At 35.6% G+C, this 26,023-nt stretch overlaps 1 protein-coding gene across 2 annotated transcripts; it reads left to right on the top strand.

The window, feature by feature from the left end:
• Positions 1-12,503: 12,503 nt before the first annotated feature.
• LOC120251965 (probable galactinol--sucrose galactosyltransferase 1) lies at positions 12,504-16,272 on the top strand. 2 transcript variants are annotated; one of them, XM_039260617.1, is made up of 13 exons: positions 12,505-12,906; positions 13,150-13,403; positions 13,495-13,585; positions 13,678-13,726; positions 13,810-13,901; positions 13,977-14,084; positions 14,175-14,309; positions 14,396-14,806; positions 14,895-15,036; positions 15,116-15,183; positions 15,254-15,388; positions 15,469-15,686; positions 15,772-16,272. In XM_039260617.1, the coding sequence occupies exons 1-13, from the start codon at positions 12,716-12,718 to the stop codon at positions 16,149-16,151; spliced, it is 2,274 nt and encodes a 757-aa protein (XP_039116551.1). In that variant the 5' UTR covers positions 12,505-12,715; the 3' UTR covers positions 16,152-16,272. The 2 variants fall into 2 exon arrangements, with proteins under 2 accessions (XP_039116552.1, XP_039116551.1); XM_039260618.1 differs by lacking the exon at positions 13,977-14,084 and having other exon boundaries at positions 12,504-12,906.
• The last annotated feature ends 9,751 nt before the right edge of the window (positions 16,273-26,023 follow it).

Genomic DNA, 26,023 nt, shown 5'->3' with positions numbered 1-26,023 from the left:
TGATGTGGCAAGATGACATAGCAATGGAGAAATATCATCCTAAAGACATGAGCTATTTTTGGCAAGACAATCAACTTGGACGATCTCTCTTGAAGTGCAAGTAATGGCCATATGAAGGCACATCTATATTTAGCAAGTGAATCAAGCTTGAGAGATTAACTACTTGGAGGCCAAGATCTCATTAAAGCTAAGGTTGGTGACAAAGTTATATGGAGGCATAAAAGGAAGATCTAAGTAACCAGCCTAGGACAAGGCTAATTGGAGATAAACTATTTATGGGTTGATCCATTTGAATACACTATTATATATGGATAAGATTGAAAAAATAAGCTTGGATGAATTGAAGATCAAGCTTGAAAACAAAGAATATTGTGAAGACCAAACTTGGATGAATGAAGATCAAGTTTGGAAACCTGAAGATTGAAGACTGAGCTTGTATGAATGAAGATCAAGTTTGGAAGGTCATGAAGACTAAACTTGAATGTCTTGGAGATCAAGTTTAGTGAAAGATTTGAAGATCATTTGAAGATTCTTTGAAGACTATCTTTGGTACGATGGAGACACGCCATGTGGGGTGTGACCCTTGCGAGGGTATCGCTGATAAAGATGTAACAAGGCGAGCTAGTTGTTGGTAGGTTAAGATCGGGAGGATTTGACTACATCAATATAGACTTTGATACACTTAGGAGGATAGGAGGTGTCTGTAGGTCTCGTTGCAATGGAAGTTGTGACTCAGTCAAGGTCAGCAGGTGACTCGTGTTGCAAGCTTGGTTATAATAGGAGTTGCTGAGTCTAAGTTTGGAAGATGTCCAAATTAGGATCTACGGAGATTCTAAAAGAGAAAGGCGCTATATTTGATACATGGAGACATCTATATAAGAGACTATGCTCTAAAATTTAGGATGATCCATCGGAGATACCCAAGTGAGTGAGTGAGTGAGTGAGAGAGTGAGTATCGGGCAATCTAGAGAGAGTTCTTGTTTAACTTTGTGATGATGAGTGACAGTGTTGTTCTAATGTTTATTTTCCTCTTTTAGTGGATTTTTATCTCCAAGCTTGAACCCCCAAACATAGGCAAGTGTTGTGCCAAACTGAGTTACCAATTTTGTGTGCCTCCTTTCTCTTTGGTTTGTGTGTGATTGTATGAGTGTTTACATGAGATATTGAGTGAATTCTAACCCACAATACACCCATCGGAACTAACAATTTCTTCTTTTCCTGAACTTCTTTGTGAGCTGCTTCCTTGAGTGTGTTGACCTCTCCATTGCGAATTGCACATTCAGCTATCGTCTTAAATCCTGGTCCAACAATTTTCACAAATTGATGAAATTTTTAGAAATTGCCTAAATATTTTTTTTCCTTAACACGATTTTTCCTTTTTCAATGTCCAGAATTTGAGGCATTAGCATTTGAAGCCATAGGAGATGATGAGTCAATAGGTTCATCCATCGGCATAAAAAATCATCACTTAAAATTTGTGAGAAGTTTATATTCTCATTTGGGCTAATGTTGTCATGCAGATATTGATTTGCATCATCTCCAAGATCACCCCTTGCATTACCCTGGGCTTTGTCTTTTGTAAAAACAAGGCAAGATCATTGAAGAATGGAAAAAAAAAATTCCATAAACTACTTTTTGTTTCCTTGTGATTCTACATTGCAATGCAAAAGATAATAACAACGAAAATGAAAAGAAAAGTTTTTTACATAATTATAAACATAATTATTTGTACCTTGACATATTCATCATATGCATTTTTTTACACTCAATAGTACTATTTTCACGGTTTCAAACAAAACCACTAATGCATAGTATGTCAATGATTGTTGTAATCTTGCTTCTTAAAAGTTTTAATCGAGATTCTATTTTTGACACAGCCTTCAGTATCATCTGTGGGATTTTTTTTCAACTAGAATAGGTAGCCATTTCAAAATCCATTTTCACCCTGCCACAAGGTATCCGTAGATAATTTAATTAAGGCTTCCATTAGGGCCTTATCTTCATGTGTGGTCCAAGAATATTTGTTTTGTCCCCTGCGTCTTTGTTGTGATTAATGATCCATTCTAGAGGGGAAAAAAGAAAAAAATAAATCACATGCCATATAAGTAGAAAGCGTGCAATTGCATTAGATGTTAATTAACATCATTATCAAGCAATTCAAATTTATTCCATAACAGACATCTTTAAATTACAACATAGCAATATACAGTTACAAAACATATATTGAGCAAATCCATAACAAACATCTTTAAATGCAACATAGCAATGCGCAATTACAAGACATACATTAAGCAGAAAAGACTAATACATGAAAGCATTCATCTAAAGTACATAAATCTCAACTATTATATTCATCTTGTACATAAATCTCAACTATTACATTCATCTTGTTTTCCATGTGTTAAACATGTCATTAGCCATATTAAGCCTAAATTGGGTCCATGCATCAGTTAGTTCAACAATTATAGTGTTATCGATGTCATCTTATGTGTTTTCCTCTACTATTAGATTATCAATTTCATCTCTTCAAGGTCTTCTTCCATCTCTCTTCTAATAAAATTATATAGTAAACAACAAGCATTGATGATATGCCTTTGGGTGGTTATGTTGTAAAAACTAGGGTTGGATAGAATCAACACTAAACATGGACAGATTGGTTGCAATCCGTGTTGGCTTCAAGAAATCATCACTAGATCGACGGGAAGATTACATGAGTCAGGATCATGGAGAAGATAGAGACACTACAAGAAAAACATGCTTTTGTGACAAATGTTTTTGCGACGGCTTAAAATGGCATCACAAAATAAGGTTTTTGTGACCATAAAAAATCTTTGTCACAAAACAATAATCTTTTGCAACCAACTCAAATACCTGTCACGACTCTAAGCTTTTGCAAACAACACATACACCCATTGCAAGAACCATTACTATTTGTGACCAGGACACATATCTGTCACAAAAATTATAAGTTTTTGTGACCAACACATATTCCAATTGCTAAAACTATGGGCTTTTGCAATAATTAAATGCACTCATTGTAAAAACTATTAACTTTTGCTACCAACTTAAATAACATCACAAATAACACTTATTTGATACAAGCCAAAGCTAGTAAAAAAAAATATTCATTCTTGACAGATAATAGTTAGTCGCAAATAATAATATGTTGTGACGGCTTACTCTTTGTTACAAATAATACCTTTGTGATGAATAATATGTTGTCACAAAGAACACCTATTGCGAAAAACATTTCGTGGCCTTAATTCATCACATTTCTAATGTTTTTGTGACTAGATAATTAATTTTTTGCAATGACACTTTGATGTCGCAATAATTATGTTTTGCGATGATTGGTTGCAAGAACTATCTTTTGTTATAAAAGTAGATACAACGACATGCGATGGTCATATGTTGTCACAAAAATATTTTGTGACGACATTTAGCTTTTTTGAGACGGTAACTGGTCATAGCAAAAAGTAGTTTTTTCTTGTAGCAAGAGTAAAGTATGTTGAGAAGCTAAGAGAGAAAAAGGAACACAACTCTTGGAAAAAAGTTAATAAACAAATGGCAAATTCATCTTTTGCTTGAAGGGGATTACTCAATCCCACAAATTTTTTTTTTCAGATGGGGAAGGGGGATTACTCTATGGGAGGAGTCTCACTCCTTTTAAAAAGAATAACTCCCATCATCCAAATGTACCTTTAATGGAAACACTTAAGGGTGGTTTGGAATTGCTTTTGTTTTTTGGTTTTTTTTTATTTGATTTAAGTAAACAAAATTAAGTTGTATTAGTATACAAAGGTTTTTTTTACATATATTTTGATAAAAATATAAAAAAAATTGGCATTTTCCTACCCGTTGATGCCTGGCTATTAGCCACGATGGCTTCCCACCACCTGCCACATATGACTTGCCACCCCTAGTGGTAGTTCAACCGTTTTCCTACTTCCTTGTTTTGTTTTCGACTTGTTCTTTGTGTGTGTCTTTGGTGTGTGAGTTTTCTTGATTATCTCTTTGGTGTTAGGACCTTAGTTGAGGTCTTTAAGGAGGTTAAAAAGGCGGGAGAAAACCATGAAAAGGCTAAAAGCAAAGCCCGAACCTCTTGGCCACTTGGTGTGCCCTCAATAGGGCTAATTGGGAGGGTTCATGGGCTGTATTACACCCTGTATATTGACCTGTGAGCAATTCAGAGATGGTTCACTGCCTCCCTTGCGGCCGCGAGGCCACCCGTGAAGCCCCCTGAGGCTAGCTTTTTTTAGGGCCTTCTAGGCCTTTACAAACCCCATTCTTCCCCTTCTTTTTCTCCTTCTTTCTCCCCTTCTCTTCTCCTCCTTAGATCTTCTTTTTCCACTCTTTAATCCTCTCTTTTCTTGGCTTGAATTTGGAGTTAAAGGCTTGAAGATCTCTTCCTCCTCTCTTGAAGAGTGCTCCTTGGAGTTTTGAAGAACCTTAAAGGTATGGTTCTCCTCCTTCTTCTTCCCTTCTCTTTTGTGGTGTTTCTTGGAGTTTGTTTGGTTGAAAATCCTTGGTTTGTGTTGTATTTTGAGTTTGGAGTTTTGATTTGTTTGTATTTCCTTGTTTTATTGAAGGATTGAGCGAGATCCTACATCTCCTAGGTTGGTGTTACTGTAGCATCAGAGAGTTTCCTTGTTTTCTTGATTTCTTTGGATTAAAGTGAGACCTAACACTCTAGAACTTCATTAGTTACCTGAGGTTCTTTGCTTGGATTTTTGTACTAATCTTTGATGTTGTTTGTTGTGCTTGGCAAGGAGGTGAAGTATTGGATCGAGGCAAAGAGTTTGCTTAGGATTAACTTGAGAGGAAGAGAAATCATCAATTTTGTGAGTGGGATTACTAAGCATGACTCTATTAGAAGATTACCAATATTTATATGCATATATGTACTCTCTCTTTCTTAATGAGATTTTTGTTAGTTTAATGATTGATTTTGAGATTTTTATTGCCTTAGAAATGTGTATATGGCTTAGTAAAATCTTTATTGGTTTATACTTGCTTTGCATTTTTTGGAATGATAGTTATTATTTTTAAAATCTTGAATGTTTTATTTGGTGTTTGAATGTTCATCTTTGACTAGTGATTTAAATTCTTCAGAGAGTTTGTAAAATCTTTGTTTTGTGAAACTTGGGTTTTGTTGTGGAATTCTTTGATTTTGCATAATCTAAGCTTGAACTCCTTTTGGGTTGTTGAAAGGAAAGAATTTCCATGCTGTTTCTTGTGTTGGATTTTGTAATTTGATTTGTGTTAAAAGCTTGAGTTTTGTTAGTGTTTTTTATCATTTCCTTATGGAAATGGCTGAGGTATTGTTGTTGTTGGTTATTGTTGGCTATTGTACATCGTGTGGAGTTGTGCTTATTATTGAGTTTTGTATGGTGATACCCTACTGAAGTAGGTGGTCTCCACGGCCAGCCTGTTGAGGTGGCATGGTAGACCGGCTGATTACTACGAGGGTGAGTTCAGGTGAGAGCGTAGAGTCCTGACTCGATATTCATCTGGTGGCCATTGTCACCATGCAGTGAAATGATGGGTCAACGTCAAGGGCATGAGTACTTTGATGACTCTAAATCTAGCCGCGGTCGCAGTGAAGGTTTAGGGAGGTTTTTATACCACTTTTTACTATGTGAGTGTTGGGTGTTGCTTTATGATGGGTTTGAGTTTTACACCTTTTGAATTTCTTATATAGTGTCACATTGAGTTTGTGGTGAGGGGGTAAAGCCTAGCTATCGCTCTTAGGAGGGCAATCTGCCATAGATTCGATCTGGCACGAGTATTGTGTTTATTTACTTCGAAACTTATGTTATTTACTTTATTATACTTATAAATGGAACTATTTTGACTTACATGTCTATGGTGGAAGAATTGCTTCATGTTTATGCTATTTTCATATTTTGGAACTCTATATTTAGTATTTTTACACTTTGATATTCGAAAACTTTAATTGAGGTAAAATGCCTTCTTATTCCATCTTTCTTGTTATTTTGTATCAAAGTTTTCTATTATATGTATTCATTCTCTAAACTAGTTATTTTTTTAGTAAAGTATCATTTTGGAGTTTTAAGTTTTTATGGTGGTATATTTATATTAGAGTTGTGCTAACCTCCCCTCACCGAGTGACGTTAGTTGCTCATCCCCTTTATTTCTCCCAGGCTATTGTAGGTAGTAGGTGCGTCGGTGTGGGAGTGTGCTGAGAATTTACTACTGATCTACCTTTTGTGTATAATTTAAGTTCATGTATGTTTATTTTTTGTCATGGACATGCTGATTGACTTATGACACACCCTTTGCATGTATGTACCGCAAGTGTACAGGTCGTCGAAGTAATAAAAATACCCCGATGAGTGGGTAGTCGAATCCACAGGGAATAGTTGCTCAGAAACACAAGTATTGCTACTTAACTATAGCGAAAACCAAGTTGTGATATTGATTCGAAGTATCAATGGAAATAAAAGTAAAGAGAAAAGAGAACGAGCAAGAATAGGAAAGAGAGGTAATCGATGGTAAAATAGGTGACTCGGACAATGCTCACCCTAGGACTATTGTTTTAAGTGAAAGACTAATATTATGTCTCCTAATTAAAGTTTAATGAGTCGTGTCAATCCAAAGACACACGGTCTCAAATATAAGGTTAACCGTGACTAGTCCTCTATACTATGCCCCGGTGGAAAGGAATACTCTCAACACTTCACATTGTGTGGGACTGCTTGAAGCTCTAGAGATTCCAAGTGATAAACCCTATTCCCTAGTATAGATCTAACCCTTTGGTCCAGGCAAAAGACCCCTAGTCATGATTAAGCCCCATCACCAAGGATTACTTCAACACTTCACTTTGTTGCTTGCGCAACTAAGCCCCAGTGGAGCTTGTCTCTTGGCACTTCACTCTATCACGACCGCAAAGAACTATTGGAATGTGGAGGTAGGATAAATCACGTCAGAAAGGAAATGGGATGTTCCGCTACCTCTCAACTCACCCTCTCAACCCTCTTCAATCTCGCTAAGTCTAACCTTAATGAAGTTGTCACCCCTTCAATGGATTACCTAGATAGATTCTCAACCCTAGTATCACTCTAAGTGAAAATAAAATCAACAAGCACACGAAATTGAAACTCAATTAAAACATCAATTAAAGGAAACATAATAAGAGTCAATGAAACAAAATCATCCTAAGGTTTACAAGTCCAAGCACCCATTAGGGGTTTAGCTCTCCATGGAGCAATACGCAATCAACAATGAAGTCCAAAGCAAATGCAAGCAATCCATAGATAAAACCCCCTTGCCTTTTCTTCTTCAAAGGTTCCCTTGTCAAACCTAGGGCACATCTCGCCGAATCAATGCTGACGAAAGCTGCCCCAATAGTTCTCCTGCAAAGGAACTCGATGTCAAATGTTGTAGAACCACTCCTAAAACCCAACATAAGCCTTTCCAAACCCTAGCCGCACTCTCCCCAAAAGATGGGCAAAAGATAGGAAGAAGATCCCCAAATAGAACTCTCAAAGCGGTATTTATAATTAGTTAACCAATGTTTTTGAAATATTTTGGAAAGAGTTGAATATATAAAAAAAAATTGTTTCACCTTTTTAAAAAAATGGGAGTTGTTTCCAAAATTTTTGGAAACAAAAATAGCTTGCCAAATATGTTTCTAAAGTTTTGTTTTCAAAATTTGAAATTGTTAACAAAAACAAAGAATTGGAAACAAAATAACTTGCCAAATGTGTGTTTTTCTTATTTAGTTGTTCAGTGCTTCTTCTCAAAATGTTTAGCAGTTCAAAGTGCTTCTTCAAGAAGCATACAAAATATAAGAATGGAGATTGGAATGGTAATTAGCTAGTTGAAATCTTTTCCTCTTAACCATTAAGATGCCCCAATTGTTATGTTTGCATTTAAATCTTTATATATTTGAACATATTTTTTGTGGGCCCCATATATTTTTTTAATTAGGAAATTTATTTAAGTTACTTTAAAAATTTTTATTTGGTTTACGTTTGGGTGAGATCTTTCCTTATCCCTTTAATAACTGCCCTTTCCAGTAGTTTCGTGTGTGCCGCGAATCTTTGAATGTACACCAACATGTCCATATTGAATTTCTGATTGTGGCATTAAGAGATCTAGGGATTCAAGAGTTCTTTACCCAAATTTTTGTGGCGGGTAGGGGCTTGGCGGCAAGGTTTGAGGTCATCATGATCAAGAGCTTAGCTACAAAGGGAAGTAGGTTGATGGCTTGTGATTGTCTTGTAGTAATGTGTTTAGGGATTTGTTTCATGTTAGTCTAGGCAGTCGTTGATCTATAGCCTTCATAGTCATGTGTTGTGTTTAAGGCATGGTTGTTTAGGCTCTTGATGGTATTGTGATTTCTTGCTTTCTTGGATTTGCATAACTGTAAGGTTGTAAAGGTTATCTGAGTTATAGAATATCTAGTTTAGTTTCACTACATGAGGTGATTTTTATTTGAGTACATATGTGTGTGAGTTATAGAATATCTAGTTTAGTTTCACTACATGAGGTGATTTTTATTTGAGTACATATGTGTGTGTGTGTGTGTGTGTGTGTGTGTGTGTGGGTTACAGAACCAAAAATTTGGAATTATAGGCAATCCTGCAAACACTAGGAAAAGATCTTGCAATTAGGTGACCATGGATGTTTATGACCTTAAGTTAGTAAAGTATGCAATCTTCTTGTTGAAATCTTGCATCAGGTGAATCTGGAACCCTTATTGGTTTGCTGATCATGGTTAGATGTTAAAATAACAACTTTAGTTGTTTTTTTGCTATAAAGTTTGGTTGCTTTGGATTAGAGATGCTATTATTGACATATTATTTTAAAGAAGAGTATTTATGATAGTTCTTTGAACTCGTGCATAGCTGTTTGAGATAAGATTTTTGTGTTCTAAATTTATGATCCATTTCTAAGTTCACTTTCAATGTTGTGGAAGTGGAGAGTTTCCTTACCCACTTATATTTTATATTACTCATGGTATAAGTAGGTTTAGCATGTTAGTGTCAGGTTGGAAGTCTGTATGGCTTTTTTTTTATTATTATTTTTAAGTACCTTTTTATGTTGAGCCACAAGTCTAGTAATGAGAAATTTATGTGTCCAACTTATATGTCATTTCGGCCATATATGTTTGAGCTTTGTGGCTTGTATTTATGGCTAGGGTTTTAAAGAGCATCTTCTTCCAAAAGAGTTGTTTGAAAAAGTTATTACTCTTTGTGATGTATTAGCCAAGGCACACTGAGGCTAATAGAATTTTATTTTCTAGTTATAGCAAGACATACCGAAGAGGTTGGACTTGTTTAGGCAAAAAGGTACTTAACATTATTTTAGTTGACACTTGCTAAATCACCTATAAATATTAATATATGTACGTATTCTTGACACTTGCTAAATTTTAGTTAAATTATTTCATTAATTAACATTATTTTCGGAATTATCTATTGATTAATTTCTGAGTATTATTTTATTTTTAGAAGAAATTAACAAGTTACTAATTTCTGGTATATTTGATAATTCTTTTGTTTATTCTGGTTAATTATATGTTTATCCTAAATTATCAAAGAAAACAGAATTCTGACAATTATATATTTTTTTGAATTATTTAATAATTTAATAATTTATTAAAAATTTTTTATATTATATTTTACTGAATTAGCTGATTGCTTCTTTTGAATTCCAAGTTACTTGTATTTTTCTACAATATTCGGGTGTTTAATTATTGTGCAAGTATGATTGAAAATAACCGGCTTATTTTGACATATAAAATGGGGTCATGCAATTGTTGGGAATTTTTTTTGTTTATTGGATTATTTGGAAAACTTCTAGTTTGAAATTCGGATATTCTAATTGACTCTTGGATATCAAAATTATCTTGTTATAAATATGTTTAGTCTCCAATTAACTATGCACTAACCAGGCTATTGGGGGTTAAACACTGACCGTGTTGACATGTATCTCTATTAAGAAACTATAGTTTCGCATCGTTCTGTTGGTGAAGAATAATGGCCTCTTACAATCTGGCTCGGGTCACCGAGGGTAAACAAATAAATTTTGAACCTCTGACTCCAGTCATCGAGTTTAAATAAATGAACTTTGATATTTTGTTTTGGCACTAGTGTATTGGTAGATGTATATTCTGGATTATCTGATAAAATTTGTATTTTGGTGAATTATTTCATGTGGTTTGTATTATGGTAAATTTTGTGTTATGTTGTATTATTTGAACTTAAATTATGAGTTTTTTGAAATAGTCATGATCCAAATATTTTAGTGGTTGCTTATTGGGCTTTTGAGCTCATAAATATGTTTCGTCAATATTTTCAGATCAGGCTTAGGGTTTGTTGGCCGATAGCTTAGCATGGACCGTTGAGAGAAGGGCCGTCTAGTTTTCTTTCAAGTTAATAATGTTCTATCTTCTAGTAGACCTAAGCACTAGCATTGTATTTTGTTGCTTTTTGTCAACCTTGTTAGTTTGACTTTGTTTTATGTCCAGATGTTGTAGTTTTGCTTTAAATTGGTTCTTCTATTAGATGTATCTACTATTTTGAGATAGATTCTGAGGCCTCGCATGCTCGTTTGGTTTCGGCCTTGTAGGTATGTGGCCGTTTGTCAGTGTGCCAGGCTCGTTAGACCGGGTTCGGGGCATAACATTTTTCATATTTGATTTCTATTTATTAAGATTTTCCAATCACCCTACTAATCGAATTTATTTATTTGTTAATTTTTCTCATCCTATTGTTTAGATTTCCCACCTATTTATCTACATATATTATCTATTTGTTTATATTTCTCACTTATTTGTTCAGTTTCTTACCCTAGTTTGACCATGCTTCTTGTTGGGGAGCTGGGGTCTCAAACACACAATGGACAATTCTTGATAGTCAACATTATTCACCCCTCAAGGATCAACGACAATCAAATCACCACAATTTGCATTCAAACACCAATGTACAAATTTTTAGGATGAGGAATCCTTGTGGGAAAACTCTTGACTACAAAGAGAAACCACAAGGACCTAGAGTATTCAAGTTGTATGAGAAGTAGCTATAGTGTTCTTCTTCTCCCTTAAGCTACAAACTAGCTCAATGTAGCAAATTAATGCATGCAATCAACAACATGCCTTCCTTGAGCAATGAAGAACACAAAACAAGAAGAAAATCAACTTGCCCTAGCCAACTTCCCTTTCTTGCAAGCCCTAGCTTAGGTTTACAAGAATAAAGAAGAAGAGCACAAATGTACATTCTCTTATTCTTTCTAGAGCTCTAATGCTCAGATCTGAAGCTCTAGAACATCTCTAAGCCTTCCCCTTTGATGGATCTTGAAGATCTAGTCCTTAACCGTCTTCTTTTTTCTTTCCTCTCTCAAAAACTCTCCCAAATGCACTTGCAATCGAAAGAGAGAATGAAGAGTTAAGTAAGTCTTTCGTGGTTCTATAGTACTATATGGGTTCCATGCCGCCCGTATGCCGCCCACATGACTTTCTCCGAATTTCTTTGGCAACTCCAAATCGAGCAACTTGCGGGTCTCTTGTGGTTGTTATAGTACCACTTCATGCGGATGCCTTGCTGGTACCCAGAACGGGAGCATTAATTCTCTGGAAACCTCATGCGGGCTGCATGCGGCTTACATGCCCCCCACGCATGGCTGCTACAGTAATTCATATACAACTCAATTTTGAGGTATACACATGTTCCAAACTTCACACAAGGACTAGACACTTTGCACTTCTCATTATATTTCTTTTTGCTTGGATTTAATGTTTTAGATACACAAACATTTAGGTAGAAGAAGAATAAATACTTAAATTATAGTAAGAACTAAGAAGAACATAATGAGAAAAGAGCGGACCCAAAAAAAGAAATAATTAACTGTAATAAATAAAAAAATAAAAAAAGTATTTAAATGTAAAAGAAAAAAAATGCTTAAGAAAAAGAAAAAGAACAACACGAGAGGAAAAAAAACATGCACAGCGAAGGGGGGAAAATGGAAAAGATTCACACTATCTCCTTCTAGATTACGGAAACATTTATTTTATTTTATTTTATTTTGACACTAGGTGACAAGACCTCCCATTTAAAATTTTAAGTTAGGGATGAGTATATATATGTGGAATGCACTCATAAGCTTAAAAATATCTTTTCTTGGTCTTTCTTAGATTTTGATCTCGTGATCTTTTTAAAATAAAAATTTTATTTAAAGAGTTCAATACTAATAGGCCCAGCAAGATAGAGATCTGTCTCCGGGTGAACGGGAAAAGCTTGGGAGAGAATTGTAAGTCACTTTCCAAGTGGCTAGGGATTTCTAGATCATTCCACTTTCGTTTTAGTAAAATATTAGAAATTTTCTCAAGTGACACTTGCCACTTCATTAGTGGGATTCCACAGCATCAGTTCTACAAGAACAAACATCCACTGAACCAATACCGTACTTTTGTATATTAAATTAGTCAAAAGCTCGTTCTTAAATTTTTTCTCTCAAATATTTTATTATAAAAGTTTGTTGTCAGCTTTCTTGATGATCAAATGATCTCCTTATACAATTGTTCGTATTCTTTTTTCTTTTTGTCAACTTGTCCTAAACTTGTTCTCTCACTAGATTCTCTTGCTATATATGACGGTAGCCATTCTCCACTGTGCTTCATTGCATTGAAGAGTTGAGGGAGTTCCAGTTTCCGTGGAACATTTCTTGGTTTTAGGAGTGTTGGACAAAGATGACTGCAGGGGTTGGAATCTCTTTGTCTGATGGGAATCTCAATGTTTTGGGAACAAAGATCCTGTCTGATGTTCATGAGAATATTGTTTTGAGTCCTGCTTGTGGTGATGCTATGGTTAATGGCGCATTCATTGGTGTGACAACAGAGAAGAGTGGTTGCCATAATGTTTTCCCTGTTGGAAAGCTTCAGTGAGAAGTCCTCCTTCTCTTGATTTTGTCATTTGCTTAAACTTTTTGTTTTTCTGTTTAAGTGTGTTTGGGTTGAAGGGGTGTTGCAGAAAAAAGGATGTTTGTTTTTTTAGTCTTTTCACTGGAGGAAAGTAGAGAATTAGTCTTTTGATTTATGGCTAATTTGAAGGACAAAATTTTTTCCTAACTGTGTCCATCATCAAATTGACATTTTGGTTTTATGTTTCTATCGTTGATTTCCAGGGGATTGAGATTCATGTGCACTTTCAGATTCAAGTTATGGTGGATGACACAGAGGATGGGTTCATATGGAAAAGAGATTCCATATGAAACTCAGTTCTTGATTGTTGAGGGGAATGATGGTTCACATTTGGAAGATGAACATGAGATTGGCCTGTCTTCTGTGTACACTGTGTTCTTGCCACTTGTCGAAGGTGCCTTTCGTGCTGTTCTTCAAGGGAATGAAAATGATGAACTTGAGATTTGCTTGGAAAGTGGTAACGGAGATGAATAGCATTATAGATATGTACCTTGTTGATGTCTATATTGTATTTATGTGTATTCCTTATTATTGATGTTCGTTTTCAGGTTGTCCTGCTGTTCAAAGATTTCAAGGAACTCATTTGGTTTTCATGGCTGCTGGAAATGATCCATTTGTTGTTATTACTAGTGCAGTGAAGTATGCACATTGACAACTTTAAGTTTTCATGTGTTATTTTAATTTGATTTATGATCAATCTCAACAATTTGAACTTTAACTTCCATTGGCAGGATGGTCGAAAGACACTTGCAGACATTTTCTCATCGTGAAGAGAAGAAGGTAATTAATATCTTAACCGACTTCTAGTTTAATTTAGCTGTAGAAAGCAATGTTTTCCATTTATTCATATCTTTGAATTGCAGATGCCAGATATATTAAACTGGTTTGGATGGTGTACATGGGATGCATTTTATACCCAAGTTAGTGCAGAAGGAGTTCACCAAGGATTGGAAAGGTGAGTGAATTATCCTTCTACTCTAAGAGTTTGAATTTTACGCGGATATAGCAATATGAATTGTTTCACTTGCAGCTTGGAGAAAGGTGGGATTTTTGCAAAGTTTGTAATTATCGATGACGGATGGCAAACAGTTGATATGGATGCCTCTGGAGTTGCCTATGAATCTGATAGTGCAGCAAAGTATAACAATATAAAAAAAAGTTACACAACTTCTGATTTTCTACTCAGTAAAGCTTCTCTTAATTTTAGTTCTGTGTTTTCTTGATTCAGCTTTGCTAACAGACTCACAAATATCAAAGAAAATCACAAGTTCCAGAAAAATGGCAAAGAGGGTCACAGACAGGAAGATCCAGCACTCGGTCTCGCATATATTGTCTCAGAAATCAAAGACAAACATAAGTTAAAGTAAGAAACTCATTGTAATTTTTAATAGCAAACACAATTTTAGTCTCTGGTGTTCTATGTTTCATAATTCTAAAATTTCTCTACAGATATGTTTATGTTTGGCACGCAATCACTGGTTACTGGGGTGGAGTAAGGCCTGGAGTTACTGGAATGGAACATTATGAATCTAAGATGACATACCTTGTTTCATCACCGGGAGTTAAATCAAACGGACATTGTGATGTTTTCACTAACATAGCAGCAAATGGTGTTGGCCTTGTAAACCCAGAGAAAGTTTTTGACTTCTATGATGAACTTCACTCATATCTCTCATCTGCTGGAATAGATGGCGTCAAAGTAGATGCCCAAAGCATTCTTGAGACTCTAGGTGCAGGCCATGGCGGAAGAGTTCAACTTGCTAGAAAATATCACCAAGCTTTGGAAGCTTCAGTTGCTAAAAATTTCCCGAATAATGGCATTATATCATGCATGTGTCACAACACCGATAGCTTGTACTGGTATGAAAATACTTGTTTTACATCTGCTACATACTACATGTATTTAATTTTTTAAATCTGTCTGATTTTTCATAATTCTTTAATATAGTTCGAAGAGGACTGCCATTGTGAGGGCATCAGATGACTTCTTTCCAAGAGATCCGGCATCACACACAACCCATATTGCTTCTGTAGTTTACAATACTGTTTTTCTTGGGGAGTTTATGCAACCTGATTGGGATATGTTCCATGTAAGCAAAATCCAAAAATCCTTTGTTCTTTTAGTTTAGATCATTAATATGTAGTACTGATAATTGTATGATATGGCAGAGCCTGCATCCAATGGCTGAATACCACGGAGCTGCACGTGCAGTTGGTGGCTGTGCTATTTATGTTAGGTAATGTATTGGTGATGAAATTTTATGGCAGTACTTAAGCAATCTAATGCTGGGAACGATCACAATGCAGTGATAAACCCGGGAACCATGACTTTAATTTGTTGAAGAAACTAGTGCTTCCTGATGGATCAATATTGAGAGCAAAACTTCCTGGGAGACCGACAAGGGACTGTCTATTTGCTGATCCTACTCAAGATGGAAAGAGGTGGACAATGCTTTTCTTATCATATGATTTTAGTGATGGATCATCTTACTGAATCACTTGCTATTTTTATCATACTGTAGCTTATTGAAGATTTGGAATTTAAATGATCGTTGTGGAGTCATTGGTGTCTTCAATTGTCAAGGAGCTGGATGGTCTATGTTAGCTAAGAAGAACTTGATTCACAATGACCAACTTGGCATGATAACAGGAGTTATCCGCTCAAAAGATGTTGAGTATTTGTCAAGAGTTGCCGATGAGGACTGGAAAGGCAATGCTATTGTATACTCCCATATAGGAGGTACTTTAGATTTTATAATATGCTTGAGTTTCTCCCATGACTAACTGAAATCAATAAACTTAAGTCTCTCAAATCTTTGCTGCAGGAGAACTAACTTATCTTGCAAAGGATGCGTCACTGCCTGTGACTCTAAATTCTCGCGAATATGAAATATTCACTGTGGTTCCTATTAAAGAGTTCTCCAATGGAGCTTCCATTGCACCAGTTGGCCTGATCAAGATGTTCAATTCTGGTGGAGCTGTCAAAGAAGTGAGTTATGAAACAGTAAAGAAAGGAGTGATAGAAATCAAAACCAGAGGACCTGGTACTTTTATAGCTTATTCGTCAATAAAACCAAAAAAAATCACAGTGGATGCTGAGGAAGTGGATTTTGTATACAAAGAAGAGAGTGGTTTACTGACATTTGAGCTGGGAATTGGAGAGAAAGAGTTGCAGAAATGGAGTGTTAGTGTAGAGTTGTGGTGAAGGTGTTACAAGTGATGAAATTCACAATAAGCAATACTCACAGGCAGGGAATAGATAAAGAGAAGTCAGTGAGTTTTGTATATGAAAACACAAATTGAATTGCATTTCACATTCACTACCATGCCTACAACTTTCTGAGGGAATGTGGATCTATTGGATTTGATGTCTATTGGAAATCCAATGCTTCTCACTTCTTAACAAATATATATATATATATATATATATGTATATATAGATTATAGTTACTAGAATATGAAATGGATGTAGAATTCCTTGAGACAAAAGGTTATATATGATTTTGCTTAATAAATAACTATTGAGTTGTATTAACAATTAACTTTATTTTACACATTAATTAACTTGGATTGGTGGAAAATTACAAAATTTAATGGATATAAAAAGATTAACTGAGCAATGTCTAATGACTACTGAAGAAATCATGGTGAGGAACCACACCTCATTAATAAAGTAGGATCCATTCAGTTAATTGAAGGCACATAAATAAAGAACTAAAGTGAGGACTAAACTTTATATAAAACTTAGCATCTCTTCATATGATGATCATGATATGTATATAAAATATTCTAAACCATATCCTATAACCATCCATGGCATGCCATTGAAATTTATAATTTAAATTTCACATGTACTTATTATTATTATTATTATTTGGTCGAAGGAGCTGAAGTCAGCTGGCTAACAAAATACAAAGGATAATAAAACTTAAACAAACCCTATAGATCGACCAACATCCAAAGGCTATTGAGGAAGCTCCAATCCCCTGTGAAGAAGTGACAAAGGAGAATTCCTCCTACCATATATACCCAACCAAACTATCTGCTACAATGTTATTTTCCCTTGCATAAGCTTAGGTTCATAGCTTGTGAACATTTAAAAAGTTTTCTAATCTTCCTAATCAAGTATATATACCGCCAAGAAACATTCATGTCAATCCATTACAACATATTAACTAGACTTCAATAGTCATTGAATATCCTCTCCCAGAATTAATCTTCTATCATAGTAGAATTCCAAATTAACTTTCCAGTAAGGCTTCTGCTTTGACTTCAAGACTTGACTTGGTGATAGACGCCGCAACATCTGCATTGGTTATATCCATAAAATTAACAACCATAACAAAACCAATTACACAATGCTGACACTTCTCTACCCATGAAGCATCACTAAATATAGAAATTGAAGCTAACGGGTAAGTAAAAGGATGATATTCCTTGAATTTCATCTGAGGGCTAGCTCGTTTAATATTCTAACCTTGATGAATAATTTGCTAAAAATTAGGATCCAACCTGTTGAATATTAGTCATACCAAGCCTTTCATAAAAGCCATGCACAAGTAGCAAGGATAGCCTTGAGATTTGATTCCCCCTGAGACATGAAATAACTATTTATCCATTCACCATCTGAATATTTATCAATTAAATTGAGTTTCACTCCTATGTAAGAGGTAGCTAGCTAAATCCCAACACTCCCTTTCTCTTGTTGCACTTCCACACCAATTGATCAGCCATCTCCCAAGCTAGGCCGTGGAATACACAAAGTGTAGACTGACCCATACTTTGAGCATACAGATAAGAGTAAGTTAGACTCCTACCCTGAAAATATTGCGGCAGAAAAAAATTGACTATCAATGAAATTTGGGGCTCTAGATTTTAAACAAACCATTCTAACAATATTGCTGCCCAAGTTTTTATAAAAAGAGCTCGAAAGCTATTGATTAAAACAAAAGAGATCAAATCAAAGGGCTACAGACACAGAGACAGAGTAACTGAAAGAAACAAAGAAAAAAAAAGAAGGGGAAAAAACTAAGAGACTAAAAAATTACATTGTAAATTTATTAGCAGTAACACTCTTCATAAGCCATCTTGGAAGATCATGACCCCTGTGAAAAAGAGTAACCTCATGTAATCCCCTACCGTGACAAGCAAGACGATTAGATAGAGCATTCCATTTAAAGGGGATAAGGTGCACTCGAGGAGAACCAATAGTATGCAATCTGCATTTCACTTCATTAAGCCCTGGTAGAGTTCTCCAGTCATGCAAGTGTTTATCTGAGGTTATAGCTTCATGGAGAATAGAATTTGAATTGAAAGGCTTTTTTTTTTTTTAAATATTGCTTTTTTTTTTAATTAATTACTAGAATAGGCATTTTCAGAATTATTTACCAAACTAGGCATTTTTATTTTTTTTAATAGCTGTGGGTTCCACTGATTTTTTAATATTAAAATTTTATTTTTTTAAATCGTGAGTCCCACTAGTTTTTAATATTAAAATTTATATTTTTTTAAAAAGCGGGATAGGTCTCTTAGTTTTTTTAATTAAAAAAACAATTTTTCACTAAATCCCTTTATCATTTCATAAAAATTTTTTTACAACTAGTTTTATTCCCACTTCTACTTTCGATAGTGCATACATTCATCTACATTGGCGGGCATCGTAGATAATGTTTATAGAGCTTGCGACAATTTTTTTAATGTATATCATAAAGAGTTTCAACGATGTCAAAGCGAGGAGATCTGGAACCCTTATAATGGTCCACGTCTCTGTGCTGATCTTACAATGCGAAGACAACTTTCAGGGCGCCCAAAATCCACTATAATTCGTAATGAGATGGACATAAGGGAGGGCGGTCAGCCAAAGCATTGTGGTCTATGTTGTAATGCAGGTCATAGTCATCGAAATTGTCCGAATGCAGCTGGTCTAAGTCATATGTCGTAATATAATTTAAATATTGTATTTGTTGAATAATTTTATAACATATGTAATTATTTTCGTTCATTAATAATATCGAGTGTGTTTATTTTAGTGAACGTAGAAGTGGGAATAAAACTAGTTGTAAAAAATTTTATGAAATGATAAGGGATTTAGTGTAAAATTGTATTTAATTAAAAAAAACTAGTATGACCCATCCCAGTTTTAAAAATATAAATTTTAATATTAAAAAACTAGTGGGATCTGTCGATTTAAAAAAAAAAATTTTAGTATTAAAAAACCAGTGGAACCCACAGTTATTAAAAAAATTTAAAATTTAATATCAAAAAAATAAAAATGCCTAGTTTGGTAAATAATTCTAAAAATGCCTATTCTAGTAATTAATTAAAAAAAAAGCAATATTTATAAAAAAAAGCCGAATTGAAAAGATTTTGAATTGAAATCCTGGAACCAATCAGACAGCTTGTTGCTAGTAGTAAAGCCTTAAATTGCGCATCCATGTCAGAGTGAGGAAATATGGGACCACACCTTGCAATCAAAACCTTAGCATTAGCTGTAGTGACAACAAAACCAGCACCCCCCCTTTTATCAGTATCCCAATTCCAAGTACTTGAATAGAAAAGAAAAGGGCCCTCGTGAGATGAAAAGTTTGACATAAGCCCCTTTATCAGCATCCCAATTCCAAGTACTTGAATAGAAAAGAAATGGGCCCCCATGAGATGAAAAGTTTGACATGAGTAAGCACTTCCTAGATTGAGGAGCAAAATTAAAGAAATACTCCCTGACATGTGATATTATTTTCTTGGCAAGAAGATGAAAATCAGGAGTTTCATGCTTGAAAATACAGTCACACTGAGTTTTCCAAATGTACCAAACTATGGCTGCAATTATAGATTTAACAAAGAGAGATTTTGCATTATTGGGATGACACAATCACTCCCCTGAAGTAATACCTTCTTGAAGATCAATATTAACCCAAGAGTTGTTATTGATCAAATTCCAAACATACCTGGCCTTATGGCAATAGTTGAAAAGATGTTTTGTTGACTTATAATCTAAACCGTAGAGAACATAGAGAGTATTTGGAGCCAAACCAAGGTAATGAAGATAATCATAACTACTGATTTTACCATGAAGCATAAATCAGATAAAGTGCTTTGTCTAGGGGGCAACTCTCAATTTCCAAATAAGATTCCATCCAGCCCAATGATCAGAGAAGCAGGCATTCTTTTGATTGAAATGAGTGTAGACTTTGGTAGAAAGTTTATAACCCTTATTATTGGGATGCCTAACCCAGTGATTGCCACCATGAGTATCAATGATACTATGATTAAGAGCTAACATAAACAGATGCTCACCAAAAATGTTAGTAAGAGCTTGTATATTCCAATGATTTTCCACCAACAAATCAGAGAAGCAAATAGAATTGAAATCTATATCCACATTTTAAAAAGTAGGTTTTAAAGCTATAGGGATTTCAAAGTACCAAGGGTCTAGAAGAAAAGATGAAGTGCCTCGATTAAAGGAATTAATCCACATATAAGGTACAATGATGAAGACTGTTCGGCAAAGACCAGGAAAGAACAGGAGCACTTGGGAAGAACAAGTTCTACCCAGAAATTTAACATGCCATACTTATGAATAAGAATGTCAACCCAGAGAACATCATGCCTATTAAGATAACTGAAGACATTCTTAGCGATTAGAACTATTTTGGACAATTTGGGATTTCTAATGGCGAGCCCCCCGCCCCCCCAGAATAGTCAAGAGTAATATCGTTCCAGTTAATAGCACAAATGCCTTTTTGATCACTCCCTTTGGACCAAAAGAATTTCCTCGCAGTCTTGGATATTCTGGCTAAAATAGTGTTTGGGATGCTATAAACCGAAAGATAATATAAAGGAATAGAAAGGATCGAAGAGTTGATTAAAATAGATTTGCCTGCAGGAGAAATATGAGAATTCCTCCAATTTGCAGTGATTCTCTCAATTCTTTCAATAATGGCATTGAAGTGGATAATGGAAAGCTTTTTAGAGGAGATCAAGATACCAAGATAAGTGAAAAGGAAAGTGGATAGCCTTAAAACTGAGAATATTGCAAATGCTTTTACCAAGTCTCTTATTAAATAGATCAGGGGAAAAAAATTCTGATTTAGTACTATTAGCACGCTGCCCGGTCAATCTCTCATAAATAGAGAAACAAAGCTTGATGTTATGAGCAATTTTCATAGAGGCTTGGGTTATAAGGATTATATCATCAACATACATAAGATGGTTGAAATTGCAGCTGAGATTGGGATTATAACCAGGAATCATGGAGTTTCTCATAGCAAAATTCAAAAAAGAGGTCAGATTTTGAGAAACAAGAATAAAAAAGTAGGAGGAGAGGGGATCTCCCTGCCTTAAGCCTCTAAAAGAAGAAATCCACTTAGTTGGCCTTTTATTGAAAATGAAAGAGAAAGAGGTAGTACTGATATAAGAATGAACACAATTAATCCAATTGCGAAGAAAATTCATTTTGTAAAGGGTAGCAAGAATTGTAGTCCAGACCTTTTCCATATCGATCTTGACTTACATCCTAGAGGGGGAAGAAAAATCATTGTTCAAAGAATGAACAACTTCCTGAAGGGTAATGATATTGTCAAAAGGAGTATGACCTTGAACAAAGCCACACTGCTCTTTACCAATAATACAGGGTAAAGCATGCTTGAGACGATCAGCCATAATCTTAGAAATAATTTTATAGCACACATTACATAAAGAAATAGGCCAATAATCAAAAACAAGTTTATGATTACCTTTCTTAGGAATCAAAGTAATATAAGTGCAGCCCTAAGCTCTCGGCATAACTGAGTTCTCAAAAAAGTAAGAGACAGCAGAAAAGATACTATACTTATATCATCCCAGAAAAAATGATAAAATTCTGCGTTCAGGTCATCTAGACCGGGGCTTTTGCCAGAAGGAAGAGACATAAGAGCTTGGTAAATTTCAACCTTAGAGACTTAATGAGTAAGCAAATTACAGTCATTGTCAGTAATCTTAGGTAAGTCATCAGGTAAGGCATATAAAACATCCACAAAGCTCAAATTAAGGGAATCTGACCAAAGCTCTGAATAAAAACTTGTAAAGACCTTTTCAATATCAGAATGAAGAGTGAAAGTGAGCCATTACAATCAGAAATGTGAGAAATGTTATTAACATGATTGCGAACACTGACAGAATTGTGAAAAAAACTTGTATTAAAATCTCCATTATTGACCCAATGAAACCTAGCCCTTTGAGCCCACTTAATGGAGTTTTGCTTTTGAAGAGCAGAATATTTATTATACAAAATCGGAAGAGAATTCTGAGAAAAATCATTGTAATCATTCGAAACATCATTGGTCTCAGCAATATTAATCTCGTGTTTAGTTTTCAATAAATCAGATTCAATAGAATTCAACCCCTGAACCCTCCAATTAATAAGTTGAGACCTAGTTCGAGCGATTAAATGAGAAAGAGCATGCATAGGGGTGGAATTGGGCTTAAAATTCCAAGCTTTCCTGATAACATCATGGCAACTCAAGTACTCAAGCCAATTGTTATCAAATCGAAAGATGTGGCTTTTAGAATAACCACGAGGGAAAGCAATTAGAAGAATAGGGATATGACCAGAAAAAGTACGAGGAAGGTGTTTGACAAAATAAGATTCAAAATCCTAAGTTTACTGGGGATTAACAAGGCACCGGTCCAACCAGGCCCACTGCCTAGCTAGACCAGCTGGTTGTTAAGCTCTAACCTTGGATTGAAGAAGGGTTGTAAACCACAGAAAGAATCCAAGCCCTAGAGTGAACCGGGGAGATGACAACATGGAGAATGCTTTGAGATTTTACTACATGAGTAAACAACCCAACATGTTTATTCCAGATAACAATTATTCCTCCTGAGAAGCCATCCACTTCCATAGTAGCCTAGTGCCATTTCTGATTCACTTTTGAACAAAACCTGTCAATATGATTGTCATTAGCTCATGTTTCAACAAGACAAAGAATGAGTGTGTTAACTTTGTGAAGAATTAAGAGGACATGCAAGGTAGTATCCCGACCAGAAACCCCTCCTGCAATTCTAGCAAAGAATTTTAGTCAAATCCATAAATAACATAAAAGAATGAAATAATAAAAGATCTGAAAGATAGAAGACATCCTGCGAGAGGAAGCAAGAAACAGAGAGACGAAGGTAAGAAAGCATTAGAAGAAGCTAAGCAGGCTCCTTCCCCTTATAAACTCTTCCTTTCTTTGGAGAAGAGACCATGGTTTGAGGACCTTTTCGAGCTAGCATTTCTTTACAGAGACCATGTTGAAATTGGTTGAGTGTCATCAGATCATCCGGTTGTTCAATCTCAATCATGTCATCCTCCTCAGCTTCAGACTCACTCATGTCTTCATCAGAGTTACTAGTTGTGGAGTGAGGATGAATAGCATCTGGTTATCTTCTTAACAAGCATCAGGTGGTCACTTGAAATATTTCTAGAGATTAGCTCGATAGTGGAGTGTGTAGAGATATAAAGAACTGGCAATGAAACAACGGGACTTGTGTATCTTGAGTGGCTTCCCACTTTTTTTAATCGGATATCTATCTCCATGCTATCTCCTAAAGGCTCGATTCATTGGGATTTGGGTCAACAGTGTTTATCATGGAACTACTAGGAAGACCACCCACAGAATGAATGATAGCCGTTGATGGAGCATCGGGAGAGGAAACGAGAGCAAAGGGTGGATTGTTGACGTCATCATGAACAGTGTTGGCAACAGTGAAACGGCTTCGAGAATCGACACGTGCCCCACATCCCCGTGATGATGACTTGCCACGTGGCAAGTGAACAGCATCATGACATGCCTTGGAACTCTCTTTACCATTTTAATGTGAGCTTTGCGCCTGGTCACGTGATGATATCCTTGTTGCACCTCTCCGACCCCAGCCTAGCTGCCGAGGGACTAACATCCACGGCCCGAATTTAGTTTCCGGCGGATCATTAGAGAGAGATGGTGAAAAGCCTTTTTCTGATTGACCAACTAGATTGGCCTAATCCAAGCTTAGCCTCCTTGCTTTTGTACAGCTACATTTGGGGATCCCTGACCTCCATCTCCATCTGACTACCAGGTTCAAGGGCGGAGGATGGAAAAGGATCTCCCTAAGATGCTATATAATAGCGGCTGCATGAGTTTGAGCCATGCCCAACCAGTTTGCAAAGATAGCAAAAAATGGGGAGTTTCTCATATAGAATCACAACAAAAACCCAAATGTTCTTCATTTCCAAGCCAGAAACCTTGTTTAAGAGGTTTTGACAAATCTATTTCCACACAGATGCGTGCAAATTTAGAACAATCCAAGGTAGATGTATACTCATCTATTTTAAGGAGTCAGCCAAGATGAGAAGCAATAATCTCCAAAGAGTCACCATTCCAAAATTTTACCAGAAGATTATGTAACTGGACCCATATATCCACTATGGTTAGCTTTATAAAGACGGGTTCAAAAAAAGACTGCCAAGGTGCAAGCTGGAGAACAATCCCATTTACCGCCCAAGGCCCATTAAAGAGAAGCCTTTGCATAGCATCATGCGTCTTGCATCTAAAGAGAAGGTAGCCGTTCGACAAAATTACCTTGATTTGTTCAAAGGGAGGAGGTTTTTCAAAAATTTTCCATAAAGAGTATATTGGAAACACATGCGTGCTCTTGTCATGGCATCATCATCAGTGTGAATGAACTCCTTCATGTTATTCTTTAACCTCTCTAGGACTGAACCTTATTGAAGAGGAGAGGAAGTTGTACACTGGTGAACTGCAGCAGCTATCTCCACCCATGACAGTGGAGCAAGAGGGACGTGCCCCCTCACTTGCCATGGCAAAGGGGGAAAGGGAAGGGAGGAAGGGACTGAAGGGAAGAAAGAAAAAGAAGGAGAGAGCCTCAAAGAGGCTCAAACCCCAGCAGAAAGTTGTGAAGATCTCAACACATTTGCGGGACAATTCGCATCACTCTCTTGGCAATTTGCATCTACTCCACCAAAAGATTTATTATGCTTTTGGATGTAGTCTTTGTTTGGTGGATGTCTTGCTGCCCAAGTTTTGGCTGATATGATTATATATCACTATGGATGTTTTAGAGGCATCACAAACAGGTAACCAAACCTAATGGTTAGGTATTGTATAGTTAATTACCACATTGATATTACAAGAATCATTAGCAATGAAATCTGTAATAAATAATGGCTCCAATAGGAGGTGCATATTAATATAAGAAGGCTTAACATTCAATGGTATATGAAAACACAATGGATCATCCAACAACTTAGTTTAATTAGGATTACACACATTAATCCATATGGTTCATCTGGGGGAGATCAAGCTTCAAGAAATAGTGAATGATCTTCGACCTGAAACTTTTAACGATTTTGAAAAGAGATTCGTAAAACCAGGAGGAATTTGGGAGACTACTTTTTCAAATGTCAAAAGTATAATATTTTGGTTTGAAAACATCAATTCAGTGTTTATAATTAGAATTCAACATTGTAAATATATTCTTGATTATTAAAGCTGTGCTTGAATGTCTTAAATTTATATTACTTAAACCTCCTCCTCCTCTCTCATCCTTGTAAGTGTAGTAGTGCTCCATTCTACTAAGTGGAAGCCACATCTATTACTACGTGTATTTTAAATAAACTTCCGTGTGAGTTGGGGAACCTTGTCTAATTAGGTATAACACAAGTAGAGAGAACATAATTGGGAACAAAAAGAATAGAACTATTGACTAACATTGCTTTGCTAGCAGTAGATTAGACATACTGGTTCTAGATATAGAAACCATGAGCTTATTTGCTAAAAATTAACACTCGATAATATTTAACCTTTTAGGGAAGATCAGGGCCACTAAGTATTTAACATTAAAGCTACCAATGTTCATACCCAAAATTTTTTTAACAGCTAAGGAAGCAATCTTATTGCTCTAAGATAGAAGTAGAATAGTTAATTTGGTTAGGTTTCTGATGTGGTTGAAAATGTATAAAATCTTGATAAGAACAGGGTTTTAAGTTACTATTTAGTATGATCTTTTCTTAGTTTTTGTGTTAATTTTGCTTCTTTTTTAGTTCGGATCACTTCTTTTGAT

The sequence above is a fragment of the Dioscorea cayenensis genome, chromosome 20 (assembly GCF_009730915.1).
Source record: "Dioscorea cayenensis subsp. rotundata cultivar TDr96_F1 chromosome 20, TDr96_F1_v2_PseudoChromosome.rev07_lg8_w22 25.fasta, whole genome shotgun sequence".
Lineage (NCBI taxonomy): Eukaryota > Viridiplantae > Streptophyta > Magnoliopsida > Dioscoreales > Dioscoreaceae > Dioscorea > Dioscorea cayenensis.
Note: the sequence above shows the minus strand (reverse complement) of the source record. Positions and strands in the feature narration are given on the sequence as shown.